Here is a 22,235-nt window from a genome sequence, read left to right as displayed (position 1 = left end):
TATACTTTAAAATATCAATTATTTGAATCATCGAAATAGACTCATTTAACTGCACAATAATAATTATTATGCAAGGAACACAGCAGCCACTCTAAATCCTGTACATGTATCAATTTAATTTCTCACGTGGTCAAACAAGTTCAAATCAAATATGAAAAAAAAAAAAAAAAAAAAAAAAAAAAAAAGATATTTGTTGAATTTTCTTTAGAAACAGTATTATGAATTTTCTATATATTGGGGAGAATGATAGAAATCCAATGGAAAAAGTTGCTTCCCAAGATAGGATAGAGGTTGCTACATATGAGACACAAATGTCTTCAAAGATAAGACCCATTCCCCATCAACCAATGGTGTACGTGCAAAGCCCAAAAACCAATATGGCATTATCATCAATAGTTTCCCTAATCATTTTTTAAAAAATTTTGTTTATTTGGAGCCTTAATTCATGAATTCAATATAAAAAAAAAAATTAAAATTTGTTTATTATAAAAAGACTACATGTTTAGTTGATGTTATTATGTATGTCATAGCTCATTTTATAATTTTATCTATAAAAAATACTAAAAATTTCAAACAAATTATAAAATATTCTAATAAATGTTCATATGGATGTAGAACTCATGTATGTAGGCCTTGTACCCATGTGAGTATTTTGCAAATATTTAATAATTCATTTGGGTCATTAGCATTGCTCTTTATCTGTAAAGAAAAATACTATATAGGCCTTGTTTGGCAAGGCTACAATTGGTGGGTTTAGGCTAAAATTCACAAAAAGACAAAATAGGTTAAAATAGTTAATAAGACAAAATGTCACATCAAATCCATAATCATTTCACTTTTACTCTCACAAACATCACATCCAACTATAAAAAAAATCTAACAATCTTCCCAAACACAAAAAATTTAGCCTAATAAAATAGTCAAAAAACTAAAATACCCTATTAAAAGAACCAACTTCCCAAACAAAACCATAATCTCATATCTCATCTCATTTTCTCATCCATACACAAAGCAACGGAGCCCATGTACTCAATTGTGTCTTGAAGTGAGAAAATGTTATATGCAATATGCTGCTAACATAAATTATTGGTTTTATTAGGAGGATTTAAGATTTTTTGAACCTATATCTGCAAAGTAAATTTTGAATAGTTATATATGTCATAGCCAAATTGTTATTTCAACTCCCTACGATAAAAATCAAGTAATGTACCTTTAGTCTCTCACACTCCCCTACTAAGACCATCTCCAATCGTTCACTAAATTCATCATCAAATTCAAATTTGGTGAAAAACATGTACTTTTTGTGTTCCAACGGTTTCACTAAAACGGTATCAAATTGAGAAAATATCGAACGTTTCACCAAACTAAGGATCGCTTGCACCTTTCAGCAATTTACTATGTATAGTCGTTGAGTGTGGACTATCGGACGACTGGCCGAACGTTCGGCAGGACATCCTCTCGGATGACCACCTCAAGCAAAATTTTGTGAAAATTTTACACTGAGAGGTCGACCTCCAACAATTAATTGCTCTGCTTCCTTGATATGTCCATATCTACTCAACAAGTCTACCACAATTGCTGTTCTTAATCTTCCTGATGCTCTTCAACTTCCTCCTGACAAATCCTACATTCTCTCACAACCTTTTCTGAACAACCCACACCTCCACAATTGCTGTTCTTAGCAAAGACCACTCCACTATTATTAACAGTGGACAAGAGATCATTATTAATTACTACTTCACCACCACCACCAACACCACTAGCACCTCTCAAGAGTCTTTCTCTCTCATTAACAGACTCAAAACGTGCTGATGCTATTAGTCCATCAACACATACCATGAATTCATCCACCATCTCTTCTCTGCTTATACTGTTGTTTTTTTATTTTTGGCATTGATCGGTCGACCGATGATTTGTTAAAAACTCAAATTCTTTCGTTGGAACAAGCGATATCAAATAGAGGAATTCGTCATTTTTTTACTCAAATTTGATGAAAATTCTGGTAAACCATTGTAAGCCTCCGTTTGGGAAGTGGGTTGACTTTTTGGCTTTTTGGCTTTTTTGGCTATTTTAGCTTGGGCTTAAAAGCTTGGTTTGGGAAGGGCTTTTTGACTTTTTGACTTTTTTGAGTTTTTTTGTGAGAGAAGAATGTAATGATTATGGGTTGGATGTGATGTTTTGTTTGTTATGGCTAAAATAGCCTATTTTGTTTTTTGTGGCTAAAATAACCAAAAAAGCCTGCAAACCCACTTGCCAAACATAGGCTTAATACTCTAAGGCCCTGTTTGTTTCACTGGATATAAAATGGAGGATATAATATGATGTGAAATTTAGTTAGGATATATAATCACTACAAGAAAAAGCATTTTTGCCGACCACTTTTAGCTACCAAAACTAATTTAGTCGCCAAAAGTCACGGAATTGGCTACCAAAAATAATATTAGTCGGCAAAAGTCAGATTTTTAGCTACTAATTTTTTTTAGTAGGGGAATGTTGATTATTGGCTACTAAAAAAAATTTAGTAGCTAAAGATATTACAATTGGTGACTAAAACAATTTTTAGTAGCTAAACATATGACAATTGGCGACTAAACAAAAATTTAGTAGCCGTAGAGGTACCTTTAGCTACTAAATTGTTTGGTAGCCGAATGAAAATAAAAAAATTGATTTTTAATCTTTCCCGACCAAACTTTTGGTCGCCAAATGTCAACTTTCCGCGACAAAATTTATTTTAGTCGCTGTATATCTACTTTCGGCTACTAAATTGTTTGGTAGCCGAATGAAAATAAAAAAATTGATTTTTAATCTTTCCCGACCAAACTTTTGGTCGCCAAATGTCAACTTTCCGCGACAAAATTTCTTTTAGTCGCTGTACCTCTACTTTCGGCTACTAAATTGTTTGGTAGCCGAATGAAAATAAGAAAATTAATTATTTTTTTTATTTTTATTAAGAGGTTGTACACCCACCATCCAAAAATATTAATATCTTTTTTTTTTATTATCTCAAAATATAAATTTTTTGAAAAAATTAATTATTAAAATAATATGAATTTCTTATTTTGTCCTTTTTTAAAATCTATATAATAAAGTAGAACGGATTTTGAATTTATCCTAGAGACATTTGTCCTACTAGGACATTTTAAGGGTCATGATTCATTTGTATATTCACATGGACGGCTCAAATAACCCCCTTAAGTTTATATCAATCCCCTTCCCGCCCAAACACTAAAGTACCTGCTCACCCACATCTCATCTCCATTCTACTCACCCACGTCTCATCTCCTTCTATCTTTAAGATCACTCTATTAATCTTTATCTATTCCCCTCTTTGTTCTCACCCACCCCATTCCCTCTTTTATCTCTCTGCTCTCCAGCCCTGTTCTTCTTCTTCTGCTCTCCAGGTAAGATCACTTTTCAATTGCTCTATTGTTTGATTATCACTTTTCAATTGTTCTTGCGATCATAAATAAATGTGGTCTCTATCACTCTGTTGTTTGATTTTTCAAATTTTTTAATTATTATTTTCTCTCTGTACCCATTGCTTCAATTGCTCTGTTGTTTGATTATCACTTTTCAATTGTTCTTGCGATCTTCAATTATCACTTCTGATTAATTCTTGCTATCTGTTCTTGCTTTCAGATTTTCTGATTATCATTTTGCTTCTCTTTCTCTTATTCTAATCTTCTTTTTCAGTCCAGGGCTTCACACCCAATAAGTGTTTGTTTGAATGGGTTTGAAAGGTTGTTCCATTTTTTAACTGAATCGACAGTTGGGTTTTCTTGAGCTGTCCATTTCATGGGTTAGTTCTGATTAATTCTTGCTATCTCTTCTTGCTTTCAGATTTTCTTTTTATCATTTTGATTCTAATCTTCTTTTTCAGTCCAGGGCTTCACACCCATTAAGTGTTTGTTTGAATGGGTCTGAGAGGTTGTTCCATTTTTTAACTGAATCGACAGTTGGGTTTTCTTGAGCTGTCCATTTCATGGGTTTGTGCTGCTGGGTTTTCTGGGTTTTCTGGTTCGGGTTTTCTGGTATTGCCATTGTTCTCTTTGTTCTTAGTTCTCATTGTTGATTGCTTATGCAGATAAAGGTGGTGATAAGTAATATTTGAATCTGTTTTTGAATCTTTATAAAATATTACTAATCCCAAATCATCTTTATAATGAGCATCAATCCATAAGAAGTAATATTACGGAACGTAATATCTCTATAATGAGCAGATTTTTTCGAACAAAAATACTCCATTTTATAAGAAGTAAAAAACATCTGTTTATAAGAAGTAAAAAACATTTGTTTATAAAAAACATGCTTAAAGAAGTAAAAATGGAGTGCAGAATCCATTTTTAAGAAGTAAAACATGCTTTGGGAATTTTGAATTTTTATAATGACAAACATATGTTATAAAAAGATTTGGGTATTTGAATTTGGCTTAAGTAATATATGTGTTAAGCAAGCATCTGTAATTTTTGTGTGTCCAAATTCAAAACCCAAATCTGTACTGATATTGATTTTTTTACAGATGTATGCTTAAGTAAAATTACAGATGTATGCTTATTTTTTTAACTTATGTGTGTCCAAATTCAACTACCAGATGGGATTCTTTCCAAAATCATTTCTATGCTGCCATTGAAAGAGGCTGTGAGAACTAGCGTCCTATCAGAACGATGGCAGTTCATTTGGATTGATCATGCTGACCTCTATTTTGATTCTGCTAATATACTTGGGAGCATTGTTTACTCCAATAGCATATCTAATTGTCAATCCGAGTTGGATAGGAAACTGCAGAGGTGTAAGTTTATAAAGCGGGTCAATCACTTTATGCACCAATGATGCAAAGGCACAAAAGTGGGCTCTTTTGCTGTCCAATTTCCCTTGATCAAGGATTCTGCTCTTCACATTGATCAGTGGATCAGTTCTGCAATCACAAATGGAGTTGAAAACATTGATCTTGACTTATCAGAGTCATGTAGCTTTATGGTGGATCATGCCTCTTCTACTGTATCAGAAAAATATTTGTCAAATCATCAACTATATTAGTATAATAATTTCTCCATTCAAGTAAAGATTAATTTTAATTTTAGGTGTAATAAATGAGAGATTGTTTGAATTGTTTATTATTGTCAAATGATTTCTTAATCTTTCATTCTCTATCAAAAATTGTAATTTATTGGAAGGCCATTAGATTTTTTATTTTGATTTTTTTACTTCTATATTTATTTATTTTTACATTTTTGTAATTATGTAAGATATATTAACCTGTATTTTTTAAATATGCATCAATTAGAAATTTAATGACTCGAAAATAAAAATTGAAAATAATATATGATTGAGAAAATATGAAATAATAAGTTTTTATACATATGAATAAATAAGTAATGTAAATTGTGGGAAAAAAATAAATCCATTTATCCTTATCTTTAAAAAAAAAATCAAATAATTAATATATTAGTTTAAATAATAAATTTTACGTTGTTTATATAGTGTGGAATAAGTCTTATATTAAATTATTAGAATGTTATATAGTAATATTCTTTTTAGAGAAATTGTTTATTTTTGACTATTGTATCAATAAAAATTAATTTTACGTTGCTTACAATTTATTGCTGCTTCTCTATTAGATTTGTGATTTTAATTTGTTTAGTTAAGCAATATTGGTAATTGGTAAGTTGGATCAACATATACCTTATTCTCCTTTGTCTACTAAATGCTTGATGAATTGCTTCACAGGAGAGGTCCTCTCTTTTATCATTTTTTTATTTGCTGCTTAGATATTTTCAACAGATAAGAGAGAAAGAGAGTAAGATAGATCTGAGGCCTTTTTTTATTTTTTTTTTAATTTTTATAAAAGAAAAAAAAAAGATTTGAGCTCATATATGTGTTCAAGGCTCAGATTCAAGCAAATTCCTCCTCTTTTTTTAAATTTTTTTAAATTGTTGAAACAAATTGCAACAGACTAAAAAAAAATGACAAATAAAATTCAGAGAAAAATTATTACTGTTATGGTTTACCAACAAAAAAATTATTGAAAGGTGTGCATTATTTGATATTTAATTTTTTTAATATTTGATTTGTTTGGAATTGTAGAGTATAGTCTATTAAATATATTTTTATAATTGTATTTTAATCTTAAATTTAAATAGTGTTGCGATTATAATTATATTATAGTCCTAACATTATTTATACCGTGCCTTCAGGCACGGGCATACGCTAGTCCATTAATAATACAAAAAGTACAATTATGACAATTGATATGTCTAAAAAAATACACTATCAAAAGGTAATTTTGAAAAATTAATATTTTTAAAATGTAATAATTGTATTATAAAAAGAAATTAAATTCTGAAAATAGATTATTATTTTTAGATGGAAGAAGTAGACAGCTTTCATTTGATGGTTGAACACATCTTTTAATAATTGGGCCCTCACGCGAAAGGTATGCTAAAATGGGCAACTTGTTATTGGCTGTTTGTCGATAGTTTTACATTGCAAAAATTTAAAGGCATAGTTACAGGTCAGTCTGATGAATTTAATTTATCGAGCTCCTTCTCGATTTATCAATCCACTATAAGAAAATACACTTTTAGCAGCCACGTTGTCTATCTCTCTCTCTCGCTCATCACTCTATCTCTGTCTCTCTCTCTCTATCTCTCTTCTTTATCTGACTTTTATCATCACATCACCACCACCACAACTACTACTACCGTGAGGCCTTAGTAGATTAAAAATAAAGAGAATGATGCGACCGAAAATAGATTAAAAACTGAATTTTTGATTTTTTTAGTCTTCACAAAAGAGGCCTTAGTAGATGAAGATTCACTATCATTCCCAATGCTACCACCGTCTATGTCACCACTATCCTATCACCATCACCGCATCACATCATCAAACCACCTCATAACTATCATCACATCACCACCACCACAACTACTACTACTGTGGTTGCACCACACCATTTCTACAAATATTTTCAAAGTTGGGAAAATAGTTATATAACAACACTACAAGAAAACACATTTTTGGCGACCAGTTTTGACTACCAAAACAAATTTAGTCTATAGCAACACTGCATGCCTGATCCACTTTTATAGACTAGAGGCAATCCTGATGATAATATTATGACAGTTAATTGACCTTAATTTTGATGATGACAGCTTGAATTAAAGAAGATAATAAGTCAATTTTCTTTAATCTCAAATATTCTTATATTTGAATTCACTCCGTCCGTTGCACCACCACATAACTTAGGCACAATGCAGTGTACTGATTACATAAAATATTCAAAATCTGTAAAATTAGTGTCTCCCATCATCAGTAGAAAGAGTTCATGCAGCATTTCATAAAGCCTCTCAGAACAAGGGTGGATTTTATCAGCAACATAACAGTTGTGAGTTTCACTATTAATATATCTCTGCAAATGTGTGTGTATATATATAAGGAATTTGGGGATCCTGGAGAAGAGAAAAAAGAAGAAAAATGAAAATCATGTGTCTCTGGAAATGTGTATATATATATATATATGTATATATGTATATATCAATCGACCTATGTATTGGAAAGAAGTGAATTACAGAGTTGGAAAGACAAAAGCAGACAAAATCTTGATCACAGTTGACCGTTTCAAATCTGGGACCAATTTGAAGGCTTCCCTGTGTTTGAGTTTGTGTTTGATTTCTTTTATTTTTTTATTAGTCCTGTGGAAGAAAAAAAACTTCTCAATCTCATCTCTATTCTAATTCATACCACCCAAAAAAAAATTTAAAATTAATAAATAAATTTTGACAATAATGCGATAATATGATTATTATAAATAAATTTGTTTTTTATATTAATTTATTTTAAAATAAGAAATTCACAATAAATTTTTCTATTTGTATAGTATTAGTCTTTTAAAAAAATATTTACAATATTGAATTATAGGGAAAATTTTTAAATTATGTATTTGAAAAAAATTTTAAATTTTGTATTTTGAAAAAAATATTAGGACAAATATTTAAGATAATTTAATATTTATAATTTAAAATTTTATTACTTATATTTTTATTTAAATATAATTTTAATATATTTGTTATGTTACGGTTCGATTTGCTCATTGGTTCGATTTTACTATTTTTATTTACTATTTGTTTTTGTTATTTTTTATCTTTACCGAATTTTTTTTGAAATTTTAGAACAAAATTATAATTTTTTGATTTGTTTTGTCGAATGAAAAGAAAAAAAAAAATTTCACTTTTATACCTTTCGCGACCAAAATTTTGGTCGCCAAAAGGTTGCTTTAGAATTAATTAGTTTCGGCGACTAATTTCATTTTGGTCGCCAAACGTCCCACGAAATTGTGGAGGGAATATTACTTCTTCTATTTGCATTGCAAAAGGATCCCAGTTCCCTCCCTCTCGCACTCCTGCCTCTATCACTGCTCTGTCTCCATCGCAAGAGTTGCTGTACAGGTATCTCCCTCTCTCTCTCTGTATCTCCCTCTCCATTTCTTAAACATCTCACACGGCCTTTCGGTTTCCCTCTTTCTCTCTCTCTCTCTGTTTACACACACACACGAATCATATATTCACAACATTGATTCCATATATACTGGATTATTTTCACAAATCATATGTACACTCACGCCTCTGCCCTTTTCTGTACAGGAATAGTCTCCATCGCCCGAACTCCCCCGAACTGGATCATCCCCCGAACTCCCTCCCAGGTATGTTTGAATTTCGCATCTGTCTCTCCCTCTCTCTGTATCTCCCTCTCGATTTGCCTCAGTTTCTATCTGTCTCTGTTTACACACACACACATACATACATATATATATATATATATGCATATATACATATATATATATATATATATATCTACATATATATATATATATGTGTGTGTGTGTGTGTGTGTGTGTCAAAACACACAGAATATGAAGTACGAAATGCCCTCAATTAGGGCATTGTTATTGAAATGTGTTTCAAATGAAAAATTAGGGCAATGCTTGGGGTGAATCAACCCATTTGCTACATAAACTAGGGCAAAGAGTACTTTTGGCATCTTCATTCTAGTATTACCCATTTTTTAACATATGGCATTTTTTAACATATGTTAGCTCAAGTGAAAGAGTACTTTTGGCATATTATGTAATCCATGTGAATTTGTATAATTAATCAAGTATACAAACATTGATAGAGTAGAATAGTGAAAAATGATTTATGTAGTCTATCTCACTTGAATAGGATACAAGCCTTAATTTTAATTTGGTTTGGACTGTGGCAATGCATTTTTCTATTGGTTAAATGGTGGATCATCAATCTTACATGACAATAATGTTTTCTGTTGTAGGCAATGTGAGGTTAGTTTGCTTTTCTAACATAAATTCTTCAACTAACTAAGGCATATTGATTGCTAAAGGAAATTGTTTGCTAGTGAAGATCCAGTCATCCTCTGATCAGCTGCTATTATGTAGCTTGGGTATTTTTTATGTTAACACTAACAGTTAGGGGTGAACCGCTGATATGTACCATGGGTAGTTTTTTATATTAATACCAACAGTTAGGTGTGAAGAATGGAACATTTCATTTTGCATGACAACGTGGTAATTTGAAATATACTTATATAATCATATTACTGTACAAGGGATGCTTATCTTGGACTTATGAATAGGGATTTTCTGCACCAAACAACTCTTTGGCTCAATTGATTTGTACCCGAAGTTGACATCCTCTTACTTTTGTTTCACATCCAAGTCTTTCCTACAAACCTGTATTGTCCAACAAGATGAGGGATTTTAACTTTGTTAATTAAAAATTTCTTTTCTATGGTGTTTGCACTCGCTTTTCTCATTGTCGGTAAATACATCATTGCCAACTACCCAAAACCAGGCTGCTTGCTAGAGCTTGCTGGTCTACTCTGTGGAGTTACCCGTAATGGTAATCCTGTAGCACAGGATTGTCATTCAGGTTGGTTTTTTTTTTTTTTTAATGGATATTAATTATTAGCTGCTTTAGGTCACATATTATAATATATGTTTGTGGCCACTGTTAGTGCAGGACTAGTAGTACTTAAACTTGCATGTATAGGATTTTGGAGTTTTAACTTCCCACGGTAAGTATGCTATTTGTAAAATGCTCCGTCACCTTTATAGCCTTGTCGTCAACCATTGCAGCCTCCTTCATCCATCATCTTCTCCAATTGGCCCTCCCTCGCTATTCTGATTTGTGAGCGTCAAAAAGCCTATGGCTTTGACATTCTTCTCTTGTTAAGAAAACAAATCTGAGTTTAAGTGGTATAAAAGTCATGCTTAACTCTTAACCTGTTTCATTGTAATAAGAGCATGACATGGTTTTCATTATTTTGATATATCATTCTATCATTGACCATATAGTTTCACTAGTACTAGTGCTCTACTAGTTATGCTATGTAGTGGTCCAAAATTACGGGTCATTTCTTAAATTAACTTGTTTTAGAACTAATCGTGTCATAAAGTTCCACCCTAAAAGAGATTTATGTGACAAGCCAAACAGTGAATGAAAAACAACCTAATCTATCTCAACTTGAAATGCGTGTTCTCATGGCTTCCTCGGTTAATGTTTGTGTGAGTTGTAGGTGACAAAATGGACAAGAGTTAGATGACGATAAATAATCGGTTGACAAGTAAAGAGTATCAACAAGGGGTGAAGTCATTCCTTGATTTTGCTACGGCAAATTTAGGCGTAGAGGATGAAATTAGGTGTCCGTGTGTCGATTGCATTAATGGCACAAAATATAGCAGACAAGTTGTGTGGATGCACTTGATCCGAAGAGGCATGGCATCTTCGTATCTAACTTGGGTGCATCACGGGGAACATGTTCCCGTGTCTCGTCCTAGTGTATCAAATGACCAATATGGAGGTAGTGGCGAATGTATGACAGATATCGATGATCCGCCCATGGATGAATTGCCTATTATGTTGGAAGAAATTTATGTGAGTGGTCTTATGGATGATCATACCGACGAGGAACCTAATGGTTTGGAGAGGGAGGATTTGCATAAGTTCACTAGGTTATTCGAAGATGCACAACGCAAAGTTCACCCGACATGTGAAAAGTTTTCTGTGTTATCATTCGTCATTAAGATGCTTCATGTGAAGGTGTACAACAAATGGAGCAACAAGTCATTCGATATGGTTATGCAGGTATTCAAGGACATTCTACCAGAATGTGATCCAACAGTTCCATGGACACTCTATGATGTTAAGAAGTTCTTACGTGACTTGGGGTTGGGATATGAAACAATTCATTCGTGCAAGAATGATTGTGCACTATTTTGGAAGGAGAGTGCTAATTTGGAGAAATGCCCTACATGTGACGCGTGTAGATACAAGTTGAACGATGATGGTGGTAAAAAGATTCCACACAAGGTATTGCGGTACTTTCCTTTGACACCGAGGTTGAAACGACTGTATATGTCCAAAAAAACAGCCGCAGATATGAGATGGCACAATGAGAAGCGTGTGGATGATGACATATTAAGGCACCCGGCCGATGGTGAAGCATGGAAGGACTTTGATAAGCAACATCCGACGTTTTCTGATGACTGTCGAAATGTAAGGCTAGGGCTGGCAACAGATGGTTTCAATCCATTTGGGAATATGAGCACATCGTATAGCATGTGGCCCGTAATCTTAATGCCTTACAATCTCCCACCGTGGAAGTGCATGAAAGAGCCATATTGCATGATGCCATTGCTTATTCCCGGACGATCGGCTCCTGGAAGAGACATTGATGTTTACTTGCAACCACTAATAGAAGAATTGAAGAATTTGTGGGAGCATGGTGTGCAAACATATGATGCATCGAACGGGCAAATTTTTAGAATGCATGCGGCGGTAATGTGGACCATAAATGACTTCCCTGCGTACGGTAACATGTCAGGGTGGAGTACAAAGGGTTGCTTGGCTTGCCCTAATTGTAACAATAATGCATCGTCTCAGGGATTACGAAGTAAAATAGGGTATATGGGTGCTCGTCGCCACTTGCCTGAGAACCACACTTGGCGAACAAGTAAGCTCTTCAATGGTCAAACGGAGCATAGGTCCAAACCTTTGGAGTTATCGGGGGACCAAATACTAGAGCAAATTGATTCTGGGACTTACAAGCCGTATGGGAAGCACCCACAAAATCGAAAACGACAAAGGAATGAACATCAAAATTTGAATTGGAGCAAGAGAAGCATTATGTTTGACTTGCCCTATTGGAAGACGTTGAAGCTTCGACACAACCTTGATGTCATGCATATTGAGAAGAACATATGTGACAATGTCGTTGGGACACTTTTGAGCGTAGATGGAAAGAACAAGGACACGGACAAAGCACGCTTAGATTTGGAGGACATGAAAATACGTAAAGAGTTACATTTGAAGAGGCGTTCTAATGGGTCCTTTGAGAAGCATCCCGCATTGTTCACATTGTCGGTGAAAGAGAGGGAAGGCTTTTGTGATTTCTTGAAATCAATAAAGTACCCTGATGGCTATGCAGCAAATATCTCCAATTGTGTAAACGCTCAAGCTGGAAAATTATCTGGACTCAAAAGTCATGACAATCATGTCCTTATACAACGACTTCTTCCAATTGGGATGCGTGGCTACCTGAATAAGGAAATTGGAACGACACTTTTTGAGTTGGGAAATTTCTTCAAACAATTGTGTTCAAAGACATTGAGGCGTTCAGATTTGCATAAATTGGATGAACAAATCGTACTCATACTTTGTAAGCTTGAGATGCTTTTCCCGCCGGCTTTCTTCGATGTCATGGTCCACTTGGCAATTCACTTGCCTCGAGAGGCTATGCTTGGAGGCCCAGTGCAATATCGATGGATGTACCCAATTGAGAGGTATTAACTCAGCCCTCATATTACTGTCAAATTTAAGTTAATGCTTTACTGCTGATATAAATATTGCAGTATAACATTGTTATGATGCTTGCAAAATTAGGTTGCTTGGCCGTCTAAAAGGGTTTGTGGCCAACAAAGCTCATCCTGAAGGTTCTATTGCCGAGGCTTACATTTCCAAAGAATGTACAACATTTTGTTCAATGTATTTGGATGGAGTTGAAACATTGTTTAACCGCCCAGAAAGGAATTATGACATGGGTGACCGTGGCCTAGGGTTGGCGGTATTCACTCAAACTGTACGTCCCTTTGGTCTAATGACAAGGGCGTCCGATGTGTCCGTAGCTGAACGCGAGTTGGCTCATTGGTTTGTCCTACACAACAGCACAGAAGTGGATAAACACGTAGAGTATGAATCCTTCATACGTATTTATAATGTTTTTGTTGTAAATTGATTTGTCTTTATCTTAGTAAATAGTTTTTGAATCGCATTTCTTGTAACTAGGGAGCACAAGAACTTGTTACACCAAAGAGCCGGTGCGTTCGACATCGAAAACAGACATCGAAAAGAATTTCCTAAATGGTTCAAAGATCATGTAAGCTAGTATTCTCATATCCTACCATAGATCGTACATTACGTAAATGTTACGCATGCTAGTAACATGACACATGTTCTTCATGTAGATGAATGAATTGCGGAGCCAACATTCCCCCGAAGCAACTGATGATATGTGGTCATTAGCCAATGGTCCTAGTGGCTTAGTGAACACATATTCAGGATGTATTTGTAATGGTGTCCGTTATCATACTATCGACCGTGACAACCGTCGGAAAAGTCAGAATAGTGGATTACTCGTGGAAGGGGAGCATGAAGGGCAATTGATACACTTCTATGGACACTTGTGCAGAGTGTGGGAACTGAACTATTTGTTCACACGTCGGATTGTATTGTTCCAATGTGAATGGTTTAACAGCGGTAGTAGTAGAACTATGCATGTAGAGCCACATTTCACAACAGTTGATGTAACAAGTCATTGGTACAAAGATGACTCATTTGTATTACCAAGTCAAGTTGAACAAGTATTCTATGTTAATGACACCAAATTAGGTACCAGTTGGAGAGTCGTTGAAAAGTTTGAACATCGAGGAATTTGGGATGTGCCGGAGATGGATGTCGTACAACCTGATGATGCGTTCCAACAAGAAGAAACCACCGAGGTCGTACCTACTATGGCTATTGATGATGATGTGGCTTTGCGTCGAGATGATATTGATTCTGAAATTATTCCCTTGGAAGTTTTGCAATCTGTCAGAGGGGTAGAAGCCAAGGGTGTTACAGATGATGCCTTCATCTGTGATGATGAAGATGGATTGATGAGGGAGGGTGACGACACAGACGAAGAATATGACCTACAAAGTGATTTTGATACAGATGTTGATGTAGAATCTTGAATTTGGTCGTGCTTTAGTTCATGCCATAATTTGAGCAATGTGAATGTTCAATTGGTGCACAAATGCAAAGGAAACTCAAAATAATGAAGGGGGATCTGTCTTCGTCAATGTCAATAAACTCAGAAATCAATGTGTGTTTAAGGCAGCTAATCGAAACTGAAATGGGTGGAGTTTTGCTGTGGGTGTACCCACTCAGTGCAGAAGTGCAGTCCCTGGACTCATGTTTTTGTTCTCTGCCATTCTATGTTTTTTTCCTCTGGTTTATCTCTGCCCTGCCTTTGCTGTCCACAATGTAGTGGGAGGCATTTTTGGTGTATCTTTGGTAGTGAAGTTTATGGTGTAGCTTTGGTATCTAACTGCTGCTTACTGTGTGAAGTAGAATGTTTTCTGAGGGGGCTAATTCTAGATATGAGATGTTTTGATTGGTGAAGGTTGGGATGTAATGGAGATGTTAAAGTATTTAAATAAAGATGTCATTTTTTCACGAAGAGGAGCTGCTGTCATTGTATGTCTATGAATGGGCCAGATTTAAATGCTCAATTTGTATGTCTATGAATCTGCTTGAATGCTCCAGGTTTTGGTTCAGATTATGTGTGTAAATGTGACTGAATGAGCCAGATTTTGAATGCTGAAATGTATATATCTGTTATGCTCCAGGTTATATTTTATGGTAATATTCCAGGTTTTGAATGTATGTCTATGAATCTATGAATCTGCCTGAATGCTCTAGGTTTTGTATGTCTATGAATCTGCTTGAATGCTCCAGGTTTTGAATGTCTTTGAATGGGCCAGATTTTGAATGCTGAATCTGTATGTTGAATGAGCATTCAAGCATAACAGATTTTGTATGTCTGTGAATTTGAATGCTTGAATGCTCCAGATTTTGTATGCTTGAATGCTCCATTCAAACAGATCCATTCTGTGAATCTGCCTGAATGCTCAATCTGTTATGCTCCAGATTTTGAACAGATCCATTCAAACAAATCCCTTCTGTGAATCTGCCTGAATGCTCATTCTGTTATGCTCCAGATTTTTAACAGATCCATTCAAACAAATCCATTCTGTGCATCTGCCTAAAAGCTCAATCTGTCATGCTCCAGATCCATTCAAACAGATTCATAATAAAATGCTCCAGGTTATGATTGTTCAATCCATAATAAAACAGATTCGTTCAAACACTACATTCAAATTACATAATAGAATACACAAAATATGTCCATTACATCCATTTAAACACTTGTCTACTGTTGATTTGTAGGACGATATCCTATTTGAAGTGCTTTTGCAACGGTTTCTCGTGTCCTTTGGTGCCAAGTAACAGTAAGCAACACATGGTATATAATCAATTTAATACTAATTTGATAGAGCCCGAGATTTGTACGTTTTTCATGCAGCATTCGGTGGACATGCAGCATTTTAATACTAATCATTTTCTTCTTCAGAACTTTAATACCAATTTAATACTAATCATTTTCTTCTTCAGAACTAATCATTTTAATACCAATTTAATACTAATCATTTTCTTCTTCAGAACTTTCCTCTGCGTCAGCATTCGGTGGACATGCAGCTTTTTGGGTTGAATCAGTAATCGGTTGTTGTAAAACTTCCTGTTGCTTTCTATCTCCAGCAAGTATCTTGGTCACATCGACAATCTCTGCGTCTCTGCAAGATGGATTATCTTCATGAAGCTTAGAACCAGAGCGTTCATCAATCTGTTGTGTCTCCGCAAGTGTTCCATCATTTATGGTCACACCACCTTCTCGACAAGATAGATTGCCATTAAAGCCTGATACTGAAGGTTCTGCTTGTTGCTTAGCTTCTACATTTTCTCTGTATTGAGAACTATTGACTTCATCTACATGGTTTCCATTGTAGTTTGTTTGATTGTTTCCATTCACGTTGTCATCTCGTCTCAACTGATTTTGCTCTGATCTAAGAAATCTCTTACAAAGTTTGTTTGCCCGATGTCCATTCTCCAATCCAATGAAAGCAGCGAGATCTTTCCTAGCTAAAGACGCCTTTTTCTTGACTTCAAAGTACTTCAAAATTGCATGAGAATATGCACAAAAAGGGCAGTAAAATTTCCCACTGTCATCAAAGCTGGGTGCAGAGCTCAAGCACCTCTGATGAACCACTAACGGACACGTGCTTGAACTACAAACAGTTCTTTATTGCTATATGCATGAACCAAGCGGACTTATTTTTGTGTAGTTCATGTATATAGGAAAATGGAAAATGGTGTAGTTCATGTATTATTTTTGTTATTGTGTTATTTTTGTCTAGTTCATGTATTATTTTTGTCTGCAATAATCAAGCGGACTTATTTTTGTCTAGTTCATGTATATAGTGTTACTTATGTTATTGCAGATTGGAAAATGGTTCCTGGCTTAAAGACTGGTCGGCTTCGGAAGAAGACACTCACGCAGCCAGAAACAGACTCGCCGGCTGCTATTCCTTTAGGATCACCCGTTGCTCCGTCTCCTGTTGTACCCGTCCGATCAAATGTGGGACCATCTCATCATGTCACTAGCCAACCAATGGATGATTCTGATGAGACACAAGCCCCATCCGAAACGCAGCCGAGTGGCGTAGGTAAGAATGAAGTGTATAAAATTTGTCAATTACCACATGCCATTGCCATTGTTTTTTTGTAGCCAAATTTTAGGCAATTTTCATGATGTTATGTTGTTAACAGGGACTTCGAAGCCCCTACGTGTACGTGGACCGACACTTGGCAAGGGCATACAAAAAATAATTAGAGCCAACAAAGGGGAAAAATGTTATGTTCACATCGATCGTGGGTTGAATGCAATGACTGGAAAGTATGCCACTCCAGCAACTAACGAGTTAGGAATTCAAATTAGAACCTTGTGCCCTTTGAAAGATGTGAAGTCATGGCTGGATCTTGATGAGACTACTAAAGCTGCCGTCATCCAAGGAGTTCTTGTAACTAATATTACTTGTCCACAATATGTAATTGTATTATGTGAGTAATAAGAAAGACTAATATGTAATGATTACTATTTCAATTTGTTTTGCATGTAGGACAAGTTTCAAATTGGAGACGATTTCCACAATGACTTACAAGCACAGGAGATTGTGAATAAGAAGGCCTATGGGTTGTACAAAGATTGGAGGTACACCTTGAAGCAAGAGTTCGAATTGTTAGAAGGACTTCCACGTGATGAGATCTATGGTCATCCGCCCGTAGGGGTGAGTTTAGATAATTGGAAGCATTTGATCGATGTGGCATGGCAAGATGCATCTCACCAGGTAAAATAATAGACTAGATAGAGTACATACATCTATGTGAAAATGTGATATGCCTTAATATTGACAAAAAATATTGTTTATCTGCTTGACTTATTTTTAGAAACGGTCAAAAGCTGGCAAGAGTAATAGGAGTCAATTGCCGTACAATCATACCAATGGGTCTCGCTCATTTCCTATCGCAATGGCTGCTATGGTGAGTTCGATTTTTTTTAAACTTGAATCCATTATATGATGTTTGGATTTGAAAAATGTTATGTTCTCCTACACACACACACACACACACATATATATATATATATATATATATATTTTAAACTCTGTTAGTAAACATGTACTGTCTGCAAAAAATCCGTCTGGAAAAAATCTGTTAAATCTACCCTTGCCACATGTTTGCATTCTAAATCTGCCTACACTATACTCTGTCTTTCTTTCGAAATCTGTCTCACAAAATCTAAACTATACTATGTTTACACTATAATACACTATAATACACAAGCTGTCAACACTATAATACAGTATATATAAATCTGTCTACACTATAATACACAATCTGAACAATATTTTTTTTTTTTTTTGAACGGCAAAAAAAACTTTATTGATGGAAGAGGAAAATTTACATCAATAAAGAGGAGCTTGGAGCTAAAAACAAGCTCCAACCTCCTAGTTGGTGAGAAGCCAACGAGCATACAAAACAGAGAAAAAGCCAGAAAAAGCAGATAGTTTCTCTGTTGCTGTAGACCACACCTCTGCTGAGATCTGATAGAATGCAAAACAATACCAGCTCAACGCAGAAGCAGAATGAAGAAGCAGCCCAGCTGATTGCAAGCCTCACCCATCTCATTTCCAGAGCCCAACCCTGCATCCACTCAGAACCAAACTGAAGCCTTCCAAGGATACCTCAAAACAGATCAGCAAAACAGACAGATCAGCAGCTGAAAACCAAAATTAGTGCAGTCCACTCAGAACCAACAGATCAGCAAAAATCAAAGCCAATCTGAACAATATATACTGCACTATACTACAAAATGTAAACTATACTCTAAAAATCTGTCTAAACTATAATACATATTGTGTATAGTTTAGATTTATAAATCTGTGTACACTATGCTACACTATAATACAGTAGACACAATAGTTTTACTAAATCTGTCTACACTAATTCATACACAATCTGAACTATATATACAGCCCAAGATCTAAACTATACTCTGTTTTTCACTTAAGATCATTAGTCTTGTAGCTATGTGTTTTAGATTTAAGTTAATACATTCACAAAAAACAGATATTCCTGTACATACACATGTTATAATACACATAATCTGAAGTGATTATAAGTGGCTATGTGCCAAAATCTGTTGGACATAATCTGTTTGAGAAATTCTGTTTGATAATCTCTAGTAACATAGCTCATGTAAATCTGGTGGACATAATCTGTTTGAATTTAAAATCAATGAGGATTGGGTTAATTTGATTATGAGCGCCTTTACTAATAGCCACTCCTCCATACTTTGGAATGGAGAAGTGATTAATGGTATCCATAATGAAAGGGGCGTAAGGGAAGGTGACCCAATCTTACCTTACCTTACCTCTTTGTACTCTATATGGAAAGACTCTCAAACATGATCACTTCGAAAGTTAAAGATCGCACTTGGAAGGGCATTAAAGCCTCTAGAAATAGTCCCCCACTTTCTCACTTGTTCTTTGCTGATGACCTCATACTCTTTGCCAAAGCTGATCAACCCAACTGTGAAATTATCATGGATGTTCTCATTGAATTTTGTGATGTGTCTGGGCAGAAAGTCAACCATGCTAAATCTAAACTTTTTGCCTCTTCTAACCTTCCTAGACATAAAGCTATGACCTAAGCTTTCAAAGTAGGATCCCCCTGACGTAAGATCTTGGTAAATACCTGGGATCCCTACTTCTCCAATTGAGAGTTAACAAGCCAATGTTCAATGAGATCATAGAAAAGATGAAGAGTAGACTCTCAGGGTGGAAAGCTAGAAATCTATCTCTTGCTGGCAGTACCACTCTCATTCAATCTGTGACCTCAATTATTCCCAGTTACAACATGCAAACTATGGAACTTCGTAGGAGCCTTTGTAATGATATTGACAGATTGAACATAAATTTTCTCTAGAGGGACACTGATAGCAGGAAGAAAGTTCATTTGGTGTGTTGGGATAATGTGTGTAAAAGAAAAGTTGAAGGGGGACTAGGTATTAGAAAAGCTAAAGATGACAATGCATCCCTTCTCATTAATCTGGGATGGAAAATTCTTAGTGAGAAAGACAAACTTTGGTGCTAAGTACTACAGTCTAAATATCTTATACTTAATTGGCGCATAAGGAAAAGATCATCTCATACTTAAGAATAACACCCAATCATTAGTCTAGTAAGGAAAAGATCATCTAAATATTTTCTCTAGGTTTTTTTTTTATTTATTTAAATACAAAATAGGACTTCCAACTGTTGTCATACTACCAATTTCCACCTATAATTCACTGCCACTATGTTGGTTGAAGGATTTGGAAAAGGAAAAGTGTGTCAGCGTAGAGGATTCATTTTTTTGATACATCTATTAAAGAATTGTGTGTTGTATAATCTAAAACCACAATAATATTCATTTGATATCAGTATCTAATCAATTGATTTGTCATAAAAAGTTTAGAAACACCCACTTCATTCTCATTAGTTTTTTTCATAAGTTTCAGGACAACTCACACATATGCATCAAATAGATGAAAACAAAGTTTGGGCATAAATCATCAACAAACCAAAAAAAGGCCAATAGAAATAATACCACACCATATGTCAAAGATTCGTTTAATTTAAGAAGAATCCATCTCATGTTTAACAACTAAAGCAGTAGAATAGAAATAAGCCATCAAAATTCAAACTTTAACACAAATCCATAACCTTCTGCACTAAAACAAAAACACAAACAGTAATTCAAAGTTGAAATCAAAGGATTAATCACCACCAGACTTCTGATAAACATAGGTGAAGCCACACTTGCCACAATAGTGCCGATCAAAATGATTCACCATGAAAGTCCTAGCACCGTACTCCCCATTAAGGCTAGGTTGGGGCTCATCCTTAAAATATCAATATCGCATATTTAAAAATCAATGATGGACTGCAACAAGTACACATATTCAATCCCATTTAGGTAATAACCTACATGTTTGGTGTTTAGAGCAATTTTAATTTATTTTTAAAATTGAATACGAATCTGGCTTCAAATCTGGCAGAAAATCTGTCTTAAAATTTGTCTCCAAATCTGTCTCCCAATCTGTCCAGCAATTTGTTTAAAAATCTGTTCATGGAAATTTGTCTGTTTGGTGCATAAAGTGTCATTGATTTATACATTGATGTGTTAACAGGTAGCAAAAGATGGAGAGTTGGATTTCCCAAAGTTCTATGAGGACAGCCACACTTCAAAGAAAACGAATGACTGGATCCATCCGAAATGCCATGAGCTGCATGTAAGTATGTGACAAGGAAATATATGTATTCAATATTTTCTTGTACTTAGTACCCAATAATACATATATGTTGCCAAAGTTTTTTAACCCTTATTTATTTGAAATGACAGCAAGAGATGGTCAATGTACAAGCGGCTGCCATCGAGTCGGGGACGCCATTGACACAAGAGGATATTTCAAGGCAAGTGCTTGGACAGAAGAAAAGGTACTTGCTTGGATTTGGGAGTGGCCCACAACCGTCTACCATATTTGCAACACGAGCACACGATAAGGACATGGAGGCAATGCGAGCTGAGGTGGAGGCACTTCGTGAGGAGCGGCAAAAGGATCATGACGAGTTAATGAAAGAGCGAGAGGAGCGCGAGAGATGTTACAATGAGTTGTTGAAAGAACGAGAGGAGCGCATTCAATTATCCAATGAGATGTTGAAAGAGCGGGAGGAGGGACAAAAGGCAAGGGACGAGACAAATACAAAGGTCGAGCATCTCAATAACGTAGTCGCCAAACTGTCACAACTCTTGGGAATCTAAGTTGGGCATCCGACGTTTGTTTTTTGGTAAGAACAATTTCATTAATGTCACACTTACTTTGTTTAAATATGTTCGCTTGAAGAGTTGAAAATGTCATCAATTTGTGAGTTATTTGGGGTTAATGATTTCTTGTGTAGTTACTAGAGTTTGGTATTGAGTTTTCTTAACAATGAACTTGTATTTAAAATATGTACTTGATTAAGATTAACTATAGTAGAAACATGTTAAAAAAACATAGCGAATTTCAATCTTCGTTTACAGTAACATGTAAACTTCAACAGTGGTATTTTGAATAGTAACTCGAATATGTGTTTAAAAGTAATAGTAACCTTCCCGGTGACAAAAGTGACACGTTGGGACAGACGGTACGTAAATAGGACACATACGTTGGGAGTTAGAGTTGAAAAAGTCATAAACTTAGACGAAAAAAGGGGTTCGGGGGGCGAAAATGCGAAATAGCCCCCGAAACACTATTTTCTCATAACGGGAAGCTTCCCGGTGATAAATGTGACATGTAGGGACAGACGGTACGTAAATAGCACGCCTACGTTGGGAATTAGAGTTGAAAATGTCATAAACTTAGTCGGAAAAAGGGGTTCGGGGGGCGAAAATGCAAAGCATCCCCCAAAACACTGTTTTCTG

The 22,235-nt window shown here is 35.1% G+C and overlaps 2 protein-coding genes and 1 long non-coding RNA gene across 3 annotated transcripts; all 3 read left to right on the top strand.

Annotated features, from left to right (window-relative positions):
• Positions 1–3,904: 3,904 nt before the first annotated feature.
• LOC145806196 (uncharacterized) lies at positions 3,905–5,136 on the top strand. The gene is made up of 2 exons (XR_014348948.1): positions 3,905–4,031; positions 4,592–5,136. It is a non-coding gene; the product is annotated as an uncharacterized LOC145806196 (long non-coding RNA).
• Positions 5,137–10,610: 5,474 nt separating this feature from the next.
• Positions 10,611–14,302, top strand: LOC145805460 (uncharacterized). Its single transcript, XM_082900596.1, has 5 exons — positions 10,611–11,747; positions 11,955–12,853; positions 12,954–13,217; positions 13,356–13,446; positions 13,535–14,302. The coding sequence occupies exons 1-5, from the start codon at positions 10,611–10,613 to the stop codon at positions 14,300–14,302; spliced, it is 3,159 nt and encodes a 1,052-aa protein (XP_082756722.1).
• A 2,375-nt stretch (positions 14,303–16,677) lies between these two features.
• LOC145805459 (uncharacterized) lies at positions 16,678–21,075 on the top strand. Its single transcript, XM_082900595.1, has 5 exons — positions 16,678–16,894; positions 16,998–17,248; positions 17,348–17,575; positions 17,676–17,768; positions 20,962–21,075. Exons 1-5 carry the CDS (start codon positions 16,678–16,680, stop codon positions 21,073–21,075), a joined length of 903 nt encoding a protein of 300 aa, XP_082756721.1.
• The last annotated feature ends 1,160 nt before the right edge of the window (positions 21,076–22,235 follow it).

The sequence above is a fragment of the Camellia sinensis genome, chromosome 13, assembly GCF_055761805.1.
Source record: "Camellia sinensis isolate YWXY chromosome 13, ASM5576180v1, whole genome shotgun sequence".
Classification (NCBI taxonomy): domain Eukaryota; kingdom Viridiplantae; phylum Streptophyta; class Magnoliopsida; order Ericales; family Theaceae; genus Camellia; species Camellia sinensis.
The sequence above is the reverse complement of the archived record's forward strand: the minus strand, read 5'-3'. Positions and strand labels throughout refer to the sequence as shown.